Source organism: Linepithema humile, chromosome 1 (genome assembly GCF_040581485.1).
Source record: "Linepithema humile isolate Giens D197 chromosome 1, Lhum_UNIL_v1.0, whole genome shotgun sequence".
NCBI classification, from domain to species: domain Eukaryota; kingdom Metazoa; phylum Arthropoda; class Insecta; order Hymenoptera; family Formicidae; genus Linepithema; species Linepithema humile.
The window spans coordinates 27,400,225-27,416,350 of record NC_090128.1 but is presented as its reverse complement, the minus strand read 5'-3'; the positions used below and the strand labels follow the sequence as shown (position 1 = coordinate 27,416,350).

Here is a 16,126-nt window from a genome sequence, read left to right as displayed (position 1 = left end):
CTTGGTTTTTTAGCTGCTGGCTCCGTAGATTCCATGCTTGTAAATAAATAAATAAATAAATAAATCTTACCTTATTTGTAGTCACCTAACCTCCTCATGTCAAAACGTCCCGCCATACGGTCAATAACTGCATATGCATAGCAGAAGACCGTCTCGACCAATGAGCATGCTATGTAAATCAATATGGCGCCTTTATGCTAGATGTTCATTGGTCGAGACGGTCTTATGCTATGCATATGCAGTTATGTCATTTTTAGCGTTTTCGATTATACAGGATTTGAACGACCCAGGGTTGGTTAATGACGTCATTGCAACCTCTCCACCAATGAAAGACTTGCATTTATAGTAAAATAGTGATTGATCAACCCTGGGTCGTTCAAATCCTGTATAATCGAAAACGCTATTTGTGTGTGATGGCCTTAAACGCAGTGGATGCGCTAACCGCTGCATAAACGAATGCACCCCAAGATCTATAGAGAGAAGGTTACCTCACGCACAAAGAGGGACGAGCGGCAAGAGGGGTAAATGCTGAGCGGGGCGAGTGGCAAGAGGGGCAATAATGATCTCATCGGTAAACAGAAGTTATCTCAGACAGCTACTGTTTGTCGATGAGATCATCATGCTCCCCCCTTACTTCATCGTCCCTCGCCCACAACCGGTTTTCCTGAGATAACCTTCTCTTTATAGATCTTGACTCTTGAATCACACTGACTCCCCTTGCTTTTTCGGCGAGTGGTTTCGTGGCACACTGGTGGTACTCGTTCAACGTTTTCGAACGATTCACCCGAATGCACATTAAGTACCACTAACGTGTTTCCGAACGGTTATTGTGTGTTGGTGTGCACACAGTGTGTGTTTCCGAACACAGCCTAGAGCGATAAGTGGTCTTATCGGCGAGGGGGGTAAGCGGTAGAAGGAAATCATGCAGCGGCATGTTGGCCAACTAGAAAAATGATGGTGTTGTTAACTTAATCTTGGCTTGGCGCTTGCGTAATGAATAATATTCATATATTATAAATTCCGCGCTCGTTTAGTTACACGGGTTACCCATAGTCGCCATCTTGGTCGGCTAGTTTTTCCCTGTCCCTCTGGCTTCAATCCCGCTGGTTATCGCTCTGACCTTGGGTGCGTTCGAGGAGTTGAAGCCAGAGGAGTAAGGCGAAAACTAGCCGACCAAGATGGCGGCTACGGGTAACTCGAGTAACTAAACGAGCGCGGAATTTATAATATATGAATATTATTCATTACTTTGACTATGAAAATATGGACTGCTAGTTACCCCCATTTTTTTTATCTAACCCGTGTATAAAGTCCGTGATTCATGCTGCTTGCTTCTTACGTTTCAACTGGCACCCTGTTTTCGCATATATATGCAAAACTGGGCATCGATCATGCAATTTTTCACTAGGAGCGAAAACGTAACGAGCGAAAAGTTTCACATAAATTTGACAATTTTATCCATCGAATTCGCGTGTAATTTTTCATTTTTCCCGTTTCCGCTCTTACGAAAAATTACATGATTAATGTCCTGGATGCATGAATATCTGTATATGTGCGAATTTTCCTGGCTTTTTAACACTTTATGCGTTACGGCATTTATGCACACATGTGTACAGCTAGTCGTGATCGACAACGTCGTATCGCGTGTGTCGTGAAATGTTGCAACCAATTGTAGTTTGCATTGATTTTGCACGCTCGTGCGTTCGATAGACCAAATTTCTTGACAAGTCGCCGTAAATTGATCCGCTTTCTCAGAATTTCTCTGTTATTTTTTGCATGCTAAATTAATTGATCCTAAAACCAGTTCGGTATAATTAAACATACATTCATATTGCGTGTGGAAAAAGTTGTATTCGAGAACGCGAAAATCCGCTCATCAGCTCCCAACGGCAACGACATTGCACTGCTTCAAAAGCGTGAGATGCATCGCCGCAGGTTTTAATCGGCGGGAAAGCCACGCCTTGGGTCGATAAGACTGAGGAGAAAGATTAGCGGAATTAGTTACATCAATTACATCAATATGCAAAAACATAACGAGGAGAAAACGCACCACATCACCACCGCCACGGATAGTGATAGCGACATTGATAGCGGAACTGAATATGATGATTACGATAAGAAGAATCGCGACACCAAAAAGATACAATCGTTTGCCATCTCCTCCTTAAAGAAACAATCGTTTGCCATCTCCAAGGACGGCTGCGAGCATTATAAACGAAAGTCCAAGTTTGTAGTAAGTTCACAGTTAAAAATATTCCGTTGCTTTGATGTTTCATGTTCGAATAAGTAATTGAGTGTTTACTTGTAGGATATTTAAAATCAATTTAATATAAGTATCAACACTAAGTTTTGAAGTTTATTTTTTTCATCAAAGCATGATATAAAATATTTTTTACATTTTTTGGGTGAAAAATATTGAATATTGTCATTTAAATATTTAATATTTATATTTTATTTAAAAGATACTTTAATTTTTGCTCATCAAGATCTAGATTGCACATAAATAATAACATTATGTGATAAACAGTGATGTCATTGTTCTTGTACTTGTATCAATATAAATGAGTTTATTGATTTAATAAGTGTCTCATTTAAACATGTGCATGTTTGCTACTGAATATTACATCAGACAACTTTGATTTTTCTATAACTTTGTTATTAAATTTACAGATCTAAAATCATGTTTTTATATATAAAATCTTTTTTTATGTTGTATATATTTTTCTGACATTTATATCTATTAATATATTCAATATTTTAAATATTTTATCTCAAAATTTATAAACAATAAATATAATAGGAGAATAATAATATTATATGCTTTGTCTTGTAATTAATAATCAATTCTGAATAACATATGGACCTTTTTTTATAGACTCCTTGCTGCAATAAGGTATACACATGCAGGTTTTGTCATGACGAACAGGAGGCACATACAGTAAACAGGAAAGAAGTCACAGAATTGATATGCAATCTCTGTGACACTCGTCAACCTGTTCAAGCCACTTGTCAAAATTGTCACTGCCAGTTTGGCAAATATACGTGTCTTGAATGTAATCTTTTCGATGATGAGGATAAAAATCAATATCACTGCGATGGTTGTGGCATATGTAGAGTCGGTGGTCGTGACAGATACTTTCACTGTGCCAAGTGCAACATGTGTTTACCAGTTCAATTACAAAATGGACATACTGTAAGGAAATGATAGTGCAAAATGCATATTTGCATGATAAAAACAATTGTATTTATCATTGTAGTTATTAATATAGTAATTGTAGTTATAAAACATAATGAACAATGAATAATAACAAACAATTTATTTAGATTATATTTACACTACGGCATTTATTGCTTTATAAAAATTAAATAATTTTATCTTACAGTGTATAGAGAATGTCTCACATTCCAATTGTCCTGTATGCCTCGAAGATATTCACACAAGTCGCATACCATGTCACATTCCTAATTGTGGGCACTTACTTCATCGTACGTGTTTCGAAGAATTATTGCATTCGGGACATTATGCCTGTCCGACGTGTCAAGTATCGCTCCTAGATATGACAGATTTATGGAAGTATTTGGACACGGAAGTATCATTAACACCAATGCCGGAGGAATACAAGACTTACAAAGCTGAGATCTTGTGTAAAGACTGTCATGAGGTGAAATTTACTTCTCCATACATACATGGTCTGTCCCAAAAGTAATGAGACTAATTCTGGATTAATCGTTTTATTAAAAATAGGTTCAAATATACTTAATATTTTTTAAAGTAGAATCCTTGAGCGTCAATACAGCGGTTGCAGTGTTGCTGCCATTTTTTGTAGCAGCGCAGGAAGTCTTTATCTGAAATGCCTTTCAGAGCACTCGTCGTGGCTGCTTGGACCTTTTCAATTGTCCCAAAACGGTGTTCTTTCAGGTAGAATTTGAGTCTCGGGAACAAAAGAAGTCGGCCGGGGCCAAGTCCGGACTGTACGGTGGGTGGGAAAGCGTTGCCACATTTTTCTTGACCAAAAATTCCCTCACTTGAAGCGATGAGTGACTTGGCGCGTTGTCGTGGTTGAGAAACCAGATTTTTGCATGTTTAAATCTTCCGAAATAATACGATGCACATCCGATTTCGACAGTCCCATCTTATCTGCGATTAACCACCTCACACTCAAACGTCGGTCAGAGTCCAAAACAGACTTCACTTGAATCACATTGTCAGCAATTCTGGACGTTGATGGACGCTCTGGGCGTTATTCATCTGCGTCTTTTCTTCCTTCTTTGAACGCCTTGTGCCACTTGTGCTTTCGACAAAGTCTCGTTTCCATAGGCTTGTCTTAACATTTCAAGCGGATTTATCGAGTTTGACGCAAAATTTTATACTGCTGCTCCAAACTGCGCTGCATTTTTGACCGTGACGCGACACTAAAATGCTTTGCTGGCAATCTGAACGTTGAAACGGCTCGGAGGCAACTGAGTTGGGTGTGACTGTATACCTGACATCCCTTACCAACCGCTCTGTCCAATAGATTCATCCCCCGACTCTTTTGACTGACCCGCCAAAAATGGTTTCATTACTTTTGGGGCAGACCATGTATATTCCAAACGTTGAAGAGCAAATGACTAAAAGATATTAATGGAAAAATATTTGTTATTTCAGGAATCTACAGTAAAATTTCATATTGTTGGGTTGAAGTGCTTAAACTGCGGTAGTTATAACACCTGCAGGATAAAGGGCTCCCCTTCACCTGGTAATAATCAATTGTTAATTGTTTTACATCATTGCTGTAAACAATGATTAGTAATTCTTTATAATTTGTACAGATCTAAATTCTCTAAATGAAGCAGCTGGCAGTAGGACAACAGAAAACGAACCGTAGTAAGATCAAAGTTTGGAATATTATCTAAAATTATCCATTGAGTCTAGAAAGAGTACTAAGTAGAAATCATATTGGTGCTAATGATTTGAGAATATTTGTACTTTAGACGAATATTATTTTTATGACGTTTTGTAGCAAATTGCACTTTCGTGGCCTTCGTGATGTTTTTCGGCCAAATATTATTTAGCAAGTTCGTAAAATGAACTTATTGTTGTTAAATGACCAGTGATGTCATCAAAATTAGTACATTAATTGTTTTAGCCGATTATTTGTGACATACTGTGTATTTTTTTAGGATGAGAGTATATAGATCATTTCATTAATTTAAATTTAATTAATATATTAATATAAATATTCATTAATATAAATGTATTGACAAAAATATGTAGAATTCTTGTTTTTGCAATATTTAAATTAACACGTTGATTACCATGCGAGATTTGTGTATACAGAATATTAATTATTAAAATCATTGATACAATTATTTTATACTTAAAATATTTAATTTATTAATTATAATACAATAAAATGTGTTATGAAATATACAAAATTTCATATTTTTCATGTTTTGAATTTTATTATACATTTTGATTATTTACTATAATATTTTATTTGAAATAATGTGTGCTGAATCTCTCATGACGCGACAAAATGCAAAAATAAGAGCTGAATATGACTTCTATAGCTTAATATGACAATGTAGAAAAATAATTTTGCGCTAGCTCATATAATCTGTCGCAACAATCAACAAATGTTAAAAATAATAATTAATGAAATGATCTACAACGAAAATGTTACGTAATTCTTTTTCGCGTATATATTGTATTTACGCTAAGGACTTCGATTTATAGACATTTAAAGATATGGACATGCCACATACTTTTCTGTAGCACACATTGACAAAACGGAGAGAAACAATTTGGCAAATTACTTACAATAGTTAATCCTGTCACGGAAAAGATGTCTATATTTTGTTTCTCTCGCCGTTCTATTAAAGACAGGCATATACGTGTAGTTAAATGCCTAGTCTGTGTGCACACATTTGTGGCTTGATCATAACTGTTACTGTTCTTTTTGACATTCGAAGCAGAACATTTTGTTCAATGTCGGAAAGATTACATCAGCTATGCAATATTTTTGTGCAATGGCATCGAACCTACCACTGCGCGCCAACGCGCTACATGCTTTGTTTTTGACATTCTTATTTTAAAAATTTATTACAAACTTATCGCGCAAATTTCAAGCCTACATTCTTTAATATTTAATAAAAGAAAATGACTTCTAAATTGCTCAAAAAAATTCGCGGGTGAAAATTTTGCGCGGCAAGTCCTTGAACATTCTATATCATATAATTTATACGTATTTCTCGTGTCTAGATTTACTTCTGAAATGGCAATGCATTAATAACCGATTATTAATTACGCCTAAGAAAATGATTAGAGGATTATATACCAATGATTGTTTAAGAGTGAACGGAAAAAGTAGTACGCGAAAAAGAGATGTCGCGAAATTTTTCATTTTACTAGACAGTATATTGCACGGTGTCACCCCATCTTTGAGTAAAACTATATACTCTATGTCAAGTTTTACATAAATGTTTATATGTTTATGTATCATCGATAATATGCGATATCACTAAAAACACAATCTTTTCTTAAATACTGACGAAATCATTGAATCAGTAAATGGTAACTCATATATAGAGAGTTCTTGCCGAAACCTGATGGCCTAATTATTATTGCACTTTAAGTGACTTCACATTTTGAACAAATCGACTAATTAGAAGTAAAGGTTGAACTTGAGAAATTTCTGCTTGTAAATCTTCAGTATATATTCTATCTTATTTGGAAAAGATCTTATTTAGTCGTAATCTAGTCGGAGAAGCTTGAGCGTATTACTGTTCTCTCGTAATAATTTTTTTCTCGTACGTGTGAATGCTTTACACAAGAGCACAGATGTATTTACACGGGTGGCACATAATGCAACAATGAAATATTAATGTAGCGAATAATTAGGAAAATATTTTTCATTGAATAATGATGAAATATTAAATGTGTCTAATCTCAATATGCGTATCATGAATTCGCATTTCCTTTGAGAGGCATTTTTCTAGCTGCTAATATTCAACTATTAATATAATTCTACGTAAATCTGTTTTTTCTTTTTTAGAGAATATAAAATCTTTAGATAACGTATTTAGTAGGGATATCAGTCGTGTGAACTTTGCAATCTATTTGATACAAAATATTTTCTAGTTACCAAATAGTAGTCTTCGTGTACTTTAATAATAAACGACTGGATAAAAAGCATTAGTAGTTTTCTCTTGAAACGCGAGTTTAACTATTTCGTAAAATGACGTGTGATATTTTAGGTGCAATTTATTTTTTTGAGATTTTTGTTTCGGATTGGAAAGCAAGCCAATATCAGTGGGGTCAACTTCATTATTCCATTGTATTCCAAATATAGCAAATATTGCGATATTCTTAATAAACTGCGAAAGTGAACAGTTTAAAGATTCTTCGATAGCTTTCAGCATGCTTCATCTAAATATTTTTAAGAACAATATCGTGAGTGCAATGATTATTACATTTAATTATACAATACTGTTTGTTAATGTCATTAAAACAATATTGTTATAATATTGGACGTTTACCTGTCAACGGATTATCCTGAATGTATCTTGCACATTATGTGTAGAATTGTCTGTATTAGAGAAGCTTCGTGACAGAACGTAGATCCTATTGTGATTATCATCACGATTTTATTATTCACTTGTAAATTAAATACCAATTACAAAGGCTCTTTGTACATAACAGCTGCAATAACGCTTTTGTTTTATATTATGTATAATATACTATTGTATCAAATAAATCCGTTATAATTTTATTCTTTTAATATTTTCCTATACAATAGGATGACAAGAAGTGGATACTCGCAACCGAAAAGCGCGCACATCTTTCGGCAACAAGATATAATAACTTATACATACTTGCATTCATTCGATATTCCAGATACACTCATAACGAAAAGCAATATCGCCGTCTTTTCGGCGCAAAGTTCTATTTCATAAGATAATGGTCAATTTTTGCTAAATATAGCAAACAGTAATCTTACCTTAAGATTGCTCACGGAATGATAAACACAATAATTTAAAGAAATAGAAAAAATATTTCTCATAGAAATAAGAGTTCTTTGAAAATGTCCTAATATACAACATAAGTAATATGTACCTGATATCCTCAAGCAATAATTAGGCGTCATTGTTGTTTATCATATTATATCTATTTCCGTGGATGTGAGACTCAAAGTCGAAATGTCATTATGACGAATAACAATTATGAAATAGAAGAAGAACACAACGCGATATGTGAATACTTGATATCATTTGGCAATAACTAGACATCACGTTCAGATACACAAATCGAACTTGTTTTCTCATGGGACGAAGTACAGGCACAATTATACATAAAATTACAAACTTATATACGATCTACTTCTTATCATCCAATATGCGGACGAGGATTCATTTTCGTGTTCGCGTTTTTTTTTCTTTCTTTTTGCATCTCGGTGAAAACAGCGCGAGAAAAATCGTCGATTAAGTGCAACAACCCCGTAATCTCGGATGGCAATTCGACTGCACTGTGGCGCTTTCGTATGTGTCACGTACCGAATTCAACAAATTGCACTCGACGCGCCCGAAACTACTAACGATATCTACAAAAACGCATAACAACGGTGAGAAAATTTTTATACTACTCTTGCCAAATTTAAACAATGAAAAATACTAACGAAAAAGTATTAAAAAGTGTAGAAATTTGTAAAATTTGGATTTTACAAATTTAATCTATGTAAGGATTATGTATCTCTAATATCTTTCCGTCGAATACTAAATTAAATGATATAAGTAATTACTGCAAAGATTAAATTTATACATCCAAATTATTCACCTACATTTTTTGTACTTTTCCGTTAATATTTGTTTTATCACTGTTCTACAAGGATTCCAGATGAAACTCTTTTCGTCATATTTTTGTCACCCCGAGTACTGCAGAATTAATCCACGCACATCGAGGCAACCGATCGAATTCGTCGCTGTACCTTTCAAATTTATAGCGCGTGAAATATTCAATGGCCGTGTATTCCTTAAACGGAAGCGTAATACACTTCGTATCTAGGACTAGTTTAGCAATATGCCTTTTTTTTGTACCACACAGTGCGCCGGTCTTTCGCCTTTCATTCTTATCTCAGAAGTTCAAATAGCGTGGACGCAACGGGAATCCGTGACTGCTCAAAAAAAATCGGGCAGCGCGGGTCATCTCAATCTGATCGCGCGTGCGACCACACGCCACTGTTGTCCATTGCGTTTCCAAATACTATGAACAAAAGAAATCATCTGATAATTGCGATTTTAGTGTAAATTGTATTTTAGCGACAATTGCAGCGCATTTGTAGTATTAGTGAAAAAATTTGCTTAGAAATTTGCTGGAGAACAAAAACATTTTTATCTACGATATATAAGTATAATATTTATACATATTAATTTTCTAATTATTATTATTCATATTTCTCGAACCTTTAATACACAGATAAAAAAATTCAAGCTAAATGTATTGAACTATAATAGGAAATATTTCATAAAACAGTGTTCCACACTGCGCGATTCCACAACTCGTGATCTTTTTTAAATAGAATATATTTATATCAATCTGACAAATTTGGATAAATCTATTTTTTTCACACCCATAACATCAACTATAATATGAACACATACGGAGGTAGATAATTATTGTTAATAAAATTGGCGTTTATAAAATTATATCTACAAATACAAGCAGTATGCGAAAGAGATGAACGTTAAGCGAAAAACTTACCTTAGCGCGTTTTACCGGCCTGAGGGGCAGAGGGCTGATGTGAAAACAAGGACTGTCTAACGTGTCGAACGTGATTGCCCTCTTGGCATTAGGCTTCCGTTGTTGTTGTTGTATACACGTACAGTCGTGAGGAGTCTGGAAAGGATAGACACACTAGCTACAGCCGGCAAACAAGAAATGTTCTTAGAAAATAGAGTTATTTTACATTTCGAAGAGTCAATTTGAGTGACTCAAGATTACAAGTGACGAAACGGGACAGATTAAAATTTCGGTATTTTAGAAACTTTGCATCTTTTCTGAAGATTTACGAGATAGCTCGCTTTGAGGGTCCGTTTTCCTCGCGTGTTCAACGCATTTGATAGAGGAAGAGAGGGAGAAAAAAGAGAATAAAGAGAAAGAGAGTACCCACAATTTGTGGAATGACTAGGCCTTTACATTTTAGGTACGCGCCGTGCACTAGGGTCGTTTTCGACCGGATGCCCCGCATAAATATCTTTGGATTGTCGTTCGGGAAAAGGTTGAGGTACTTTGGTACGCTAGGCCAGGCCTGTACAAGGAGGATAATTTGCAGTTAGTATATGCAATTAACATGCGACAATTCAACGATTTACAAAAAAAAAACAAAGAAATATATATATGCATATAATATCTAAATATGATATATAGATATATGATACATAAATATATATATATATATTATACATACATACATATATATAATACATATAATATATAAATATAACACATAGATATATATTATACAAATATATATGAATATATATATATATATTAAAATTAATATAAATATCAAAAACACATTACGTTCGTGCAGGATTACTTTGGAATTTACTTTGACGAAGGATTTATGCGAAAGAATATTAACATGTTCGAAATGACAAAACACAAATAAAATATATATCGTCCCGAATGCATTAATGTGTTTACACATTTACGCTATTAATTCATTCGCGGCTCATTAGAATCCATTTTTGGCAGTATTAATAAGGGTGAAGCTCAAACAAAAACGAAACAAAATCGGTCAATGCCGATTATATCCATATATTAATGGCATATATTACACGATTAAAACAATAATTTATTCGAGCAAAGAACGTAAACGACCAATTTGTAAGATTTTTCGACAAATATCTATATAATATAAAGATATAAATTCATAAATAATTTAAGTAGTTTTTCTATCAATCGCAACCGAATAACATCAACTTTTTCTCTCTCTATGCGTATGCGTAAATAAGATTCATAGTTTTCAAATAATAAAATTAATAGCAATACTATGCATATAGATAAATAAATAATGGAGCCAGAGACGCGTCATAGAAATAAGTTAATATAAATAGATCGAGCGACCATAATACGCCTTACAAGTTAGTTGTTATATCATATTTAAAATTAACAAGAACGATAATCTTTGGGTTGGGCGATATTAGACGAAGGGGATACAGATAGAGCTGCATAGAAGAAAAAGAATTAGAGGATTATTGATATCACCTGCGCTCCTCGAGTTTCATTCTTAAATGACATTTGTAAGAAGCGTTAACGACGAATAAGAAACATGTGCATAGTTACAAGGCGAGGATGCAGGCACAAAACTTGAAGTACAAAGATACAGCGTTAAAAGGAGAGTTAGAAGGCCGGCTAGCGTGTCTAAGGACGATTGGTACGGATATAATACCAGGAAGAGGCGAGTTGGTTATGAATTTGACTTTGGGTATGTTGTTGTTCTACCTTCACGGGACTAGTCCCTGCCGTCAAGAAACTATCTTCCAACGCCATGGATGCAGGCGAGAACAGTGCAGAGGTGTCCAAACTCTTACTCTGTGAAAGAAGCGAAAGTAAATTATTAACCCATTCACTATACATTTTCTCCAAAACTGCGATTGACGAATGCAACATTTGCGAAATTATTGTCAAGTCAAATTTATTCTTTAAAAATCAATTACTTAACATAGTTAAAAAAGCAATCATAATTAATCGTTGCATTCAATGAACGCGATTCATTTGCCTGGAATAGTGAGCTCTAACGTACCGGTGTTTCCACAAGAAAACTCATGTCAGAGTTATCCTGGGCTGTATTCGACCAAGCCTGAGAAAGAGCCTTGCGCGCCCGTTTTCCCCCCGGTGCACTGTTCTCTTTACCGCGCCTTCGTATTGTACTGTAGCCCGAGTCCTGCAGGATCGTACTCGTTCCGGCCAAACTCTCACAATCAGTTTCCTGCTTGATTATCTCGGTCAGAGCGTCCAGCCGACTAGGAGTATCAGGTAACTGTACCGTTCCGCTAAGTCGCTCGATTGCAGCCAGAGCGTTTTTGAATGGCGTCGGCGTCCTCGGTGTATTACCGTCTGATACAAAGTATTGATAGAAATTGTTGTATCCTACGAAAAACTCAAACTTTTTTACAAGCGTTCTACATAAGCGTTATCTCGCTAGAGATTTTGTGCAATATTGTGAATCATTACTGAATTATTGATTTGATTGATTGGTTTAAAACCCACGTCACACACATGAATGTCACATAAATGTCACAAAAAAAAAAAAAAAAAAAAAAAAACAAACCGTACCGTTCTGACTTCGTCGAAAACTGGTCGGTTGCGGAGTCGTAAGTGGACCGGGACTGCTGCCTTTAGGAGTACTTGCGCATGGCCAAGACGTTTCCGGGCTCAGACTGTTCAAAAACTGAGAAGGGCTGAATGGAAGTTGCTTGATAGGAGTCGAAGGAGTGGTGTTTCCCGTCTGCAACGCTTGATTCATTATGATGTAATCCGAGTGGTTTCCACTGTCTGGGGTGTCTATCCTCTGCGGTAGAGTATGAACATTCCTTCGTCTACGCAATATAGGAGGCGGACTGCTCTTCTTCTCTACGTGCTCAGTTAGATCCTCCAGATCGGGCATCGGCATCAATCTTATTTCCGAGCTCTTCGCATCGGACGTTTCGTTCTGTATTTGTTGCAGGTTGTAATATCTACGCGAGAAAAAAAAACAGAATTTAAAAGTTGTCCGGTGAAAAAATGAAAACGCTACGTTATTTGCTTCAACGACAACATACTTAGGAAATGATGAAACTGTTTCGGTTTTCGTTCGAGAGGATCCTCTCTTCGATGGAGACTGCACGTGCTTTTCATTGCCGTGTGTACGTCTGTTTATGTGCAACGAATCTTGGTAACTCGTGACAGCATGCTGCGATCCCAAAGTTTTGATCCAGTCTAGTTGGTCGATATCGAAAGTCTGCGACACGCTGCCGGCCGTTAGAATCGCCGAATCGTTGCCGCTAATCGAGGTAATTTTTATTTCACTCTGGCCGCAAATACTATCTTCCAGAAGAAGAGAATCTCTTATGACAGTGGCGCCTTCTGTGCTTTTTCTTTTACCTCTACCTGTAAGTTCCATTCATTTTTCCTCACATTCTATCAAGTAGTGTATTCTTATGGACAAAAGCATGATTATATATTAATTTTCTTTTTATGGCAGGCATTACGTTTGTGTATTGTATTAAATTTTACTTTGTTATCAGTTTGAATTTGATACAACATATTGTAAAGCGTACCTTTGATCGCAGCTCTTCCTTCTTCACCTTCATACTTCCTCCTCATCGTACTATTCCAGTGATTCTTAATTGCATTGTCAGTTCTACCCGGCAAAAGCTTGGCAATCTTCGCCCATTGATTGCCGTACTTACGATGGGCCTCGACAATTATCTTATCCTCCGCATCTGTCCACGCGGTTTTCTTTATCCCCGGATTCAAATGATTGTGCCATCGCTCTCGGCACTGCTTACCGATCCGACCCTTCAGATGTCGCGCTATTAATGTCCACTTTTTCGGACCGTATTTATCTACAAGCTCAACCACTTTCTCATCCTCCTGTAAGACAGAAAAATTTTTTAAATATAGTAAATTTCGGCATTGAGCATAATATTAAGACATGTGATTCTTAAACAAAATGTAAACGAGCAAATTCATATCCTGCATTATCCTGCATTTTGATTACTCTTTTCAATAATATTTAGATTTCTTTGACATTATTTATTCGATAGATAAATAATTTAAATATAAAATATAATGTATTCTCTTTCTTTTTTTAAATAAATTTTTTAAATCTTTTTTTAACATTAAATTTTGTATAATTACAGTATAAATCTAATACTGCGAATTACTTGACTTGTTATACGAGACGTATATGTTATATTACTCGAGATTCGACATGCGAGTACAGGAGTAAAGATATCAAAAGTTATCTGAAGCGAGGATGCCAGCAGGGAAACCCACAATCGCGCACGTACGTGCATTCGATTCATGGAGCCGCGTTACTTGCCCTTGGCTGTTGCCAAGTGCATTGGCACGGCGACGCAGCATCACCGTATAAGCCCGAGTAATTTTTCTTATTGCATACTCCACCGGAGAGAGCGGCAAGCGCGAGTCTGCCTGAATCCCTGCGTGCATCGTGCTTCGTTCGCCGTCGTGTAGGCGGTATGCATAGTGCCATACAATGATAACACCGTTCAGTAATATATAAACTTGCTCGATTTCGAAAAAACTTTAATATAATCGCGGTATCGATTTGATCGTCGTACTAATAAGACGTGTTAAACCTTGAAATATATATTTATGCCCTTTCTGAATTTATTAATAATTTCTATAATTTCTGACAAATGCAGATATTAAGTGTATTTATATGCCGATTGCACATCTTTGTGTTACATGCATTTTTTACATACGTATTTAATTATTTTATAGTTGTTTTCTAGAAAGTCTGGGGAAAAAACTAGAAAACAATTCAATACAAATGTAAAAAATAGTTAAAAAATGATAAAATTTAATTTTTTATGCTTGCAAATAGAACGATAAGTAAGAAATAATATTTACCTCCTTCGTCCATGGGCCCTTGACCAGCTCCGGATTCACGACCTTCGCCCATCTCTGCTGGCACTGGACATCGCTCCGATCTGGAAAGTGACTGGATATAACGTCCCACCGTAGACTAGTGCCAAGCTGTTCCGCGTTGCTTACTAACTGCTTCAATAAAGCGTCCTGTAAGAAAAAAAAAACAAGCAATGAGTACGATGAAAAAACATTTCGCTTCAATTTATGTTCGCGATATTTTATCTGCGCGCCTTAAATGCACGAGACGAAAATGGACGGGTGCGGCGCATGGACGGGGAGATCGATCGACCTTCGTAAGGCTTTCCCACGTGAAGCCGTATAGTGCATCCTATGTTCTATGGGGTAACCGAGGCATCTGCCTCCCGGCACGGCGGCGCAACTCGTTGCAGAAAATACGAAGGGGGGACACATTTTTTTAGGGGGATCTCCACGCATTCATTGTTCCCCCCCAGCTTGCTACATGGAACCGATATGGTGTAACAATGTATACGCCTGTCTTATCGAGGATGAAAACGGGGAATCAATACAAGCTCAACAAATGTTTCGGCAGAAATTTCTCCGGAAAGATAAAAAGATCGTTTGAAAGTTTAGTTGAAAAAAATTCAAAATTAATTTCAATTTAAAAAAATGTGTTAAATCGATTTTTCTTAAATGGCAATAGTAAAAGCTTACTTCTTCTTTGGTCCATCTTCCTTTATTTATATGCTTCCCTTGATTGTGACTCGCAGTCGATATTTGATTTTGCACTTGGCTTGGCGCTTGATTTTGCACTTGACTTTGTACTTGATTCTCCTGGTTGATCGACGTACCGTACTCGATGTCAGAATCTCCGCCGCTAGTGGAGTCGTAACCAGATCGAGACCTGAAACACGCAACACAGACAGTGGAGATAACTTCGTTGAAATAAACATTGCAAATTAAAATAATATTTCGCAATTCTTTAAATATGACATAAATATTAATTCCAACCAGTAATTAAAAAATAATTGCAAAAGAGAAATTTGATTCATCCTTATTAATTATAAATAACATGATATTGCATAACGAGTGCCATTTATTTCTCTCTGTGCCTACAATCTTAAAAAAAAAGTTTTCAAATCAGATATTTTTAAATTTAGCAACGCCGATAGAAAACAGAAAATCAGATTCTCTGTCAATCTCTGTAAATAATGTTGCACGGAAACGAGTGTCTTCCTTTCTGTAGACTTATAATTATACACGTGAATCACAACCCCGGTAATACGAACCGAAAATGCGGAAGCCTAACGTACACATATGTATATCTTTTATCTGCCGGGAAGTAACGGCTAAGACGGGAAATCATGGATGGGTGAATATCCTTCCTGCCCCGATTTCTCTTCCCTTTCTTTGTCACAAAATTTTTATCGCCATCACCCTTTCCTAATTTCACTTCCATCGCTATTCGGGAAGCAATCTTGACCGCGAAAACACCGGCTTTTGCGGTCACGAGCGACTTGATCTTCCCTC

At 36.0% G+C, this 16,126-nt stretch overlaps 2 protein-coding genes across 7 annotated transcripts in view; one reads left to right on the top strand and one right to left on the bottom strand.

Annotated features, from left to right (window-relative positions):
* The first annotated feature begins 1,433 nt into the window (after positions 1-1,433).
* On the top strand, positions 1,434-7,754 carry Rchy1 (Ring finger and CHY zinc finger domain containing 1). Its single transcript, XM_012361015.2, has 5 exons — positions 1,434-2,233; positions 2,876-3,193; positions 3,384-3,662; positions 4,649-4,739; positions 4,813-7,754. Exons 1-5 carry the CDS (start codon positions 2,021-2,023, stop codon positions 4,866-4,868), a joined length of 957 nt encoding a protein of 318 aa, XP_012216438.1. The 5' UTR covers positions 1,434-2,020; the 3' UTR covers positions 4,869-7,754.
* Positions 7,601-16,126, bottom strand: part of Myb (proto-oncogene like protein Myb) — a 29,852-nt gene continuing 21,326 nt past the window's right edge. For 4 of the 6 annotated variants that reach the window (XM_012360946.2, XM_012360947.2, XM_012360948.2 and 1 more), the window contains 9 exons: positions 15,311-15,500; positions 14,621-14,785; positions 13,303-13,618; positions 12,805-13,132; positions 12,320-12,720; positions 11,787-12,133; positions 11,486-11,575; positions 9,740-9,874; positions 7,601-9,241 (listed from right to left, as the gene is read on the bottom strand). In XM_012360946.2, coding sequence (XP_012216369.1) covers positions 9,113-9,241; positions 9,740-9,874; positions 11,486-11,575; positions 11,787-12,133; positions 12,320-12,720; positions 12,805-13,132; positions 13,303-13,618; positions 14,621-14,785; positions 15,311-15,500 — 2,101 coding nt within the window. In that variant the 3' untranslated portion in view covers positions 7,601-9,112. The remainder of the gene's footprint in view (positions 9,242-9,739; positions 9,875-11,485; positions 11,576-11,786; positions 12,134-12,319; positions 12,721-12,804; positions 13,133-13,302; positions 13,619-14,620; positions 14,786-15,310; positions 15,501-16,126) is intronic. The other 2 variants (XM_067348726.1, XM_012360951.2) reach the window with 1 other exon arrangement.

Excerpts from the sequence above, each read along its gene's own strand:
- Rchy1 (XM_012361015.2), top strand. The coding sequence starts at position 2,021 with ATGCAAAAACATAACGAGGAGAAAACGCACCACATCACCACCGCCACG. Across the intron at positions 3,663-4,648 it reads TGTGTAAAGACTGTCATGAG|GAATCTACAGTAAAATTTCA; the intron begins GTGAAATTTACT and ends TTGTTATTTCAG. Across the intron at positions 4,740-4,812 it reads AAAGGGCTCCCCTTCACCTG|ATCTAAATTCTCTAAATGAA; the intron begins GTAATAATCAAT and ends TAATTTGTACAG.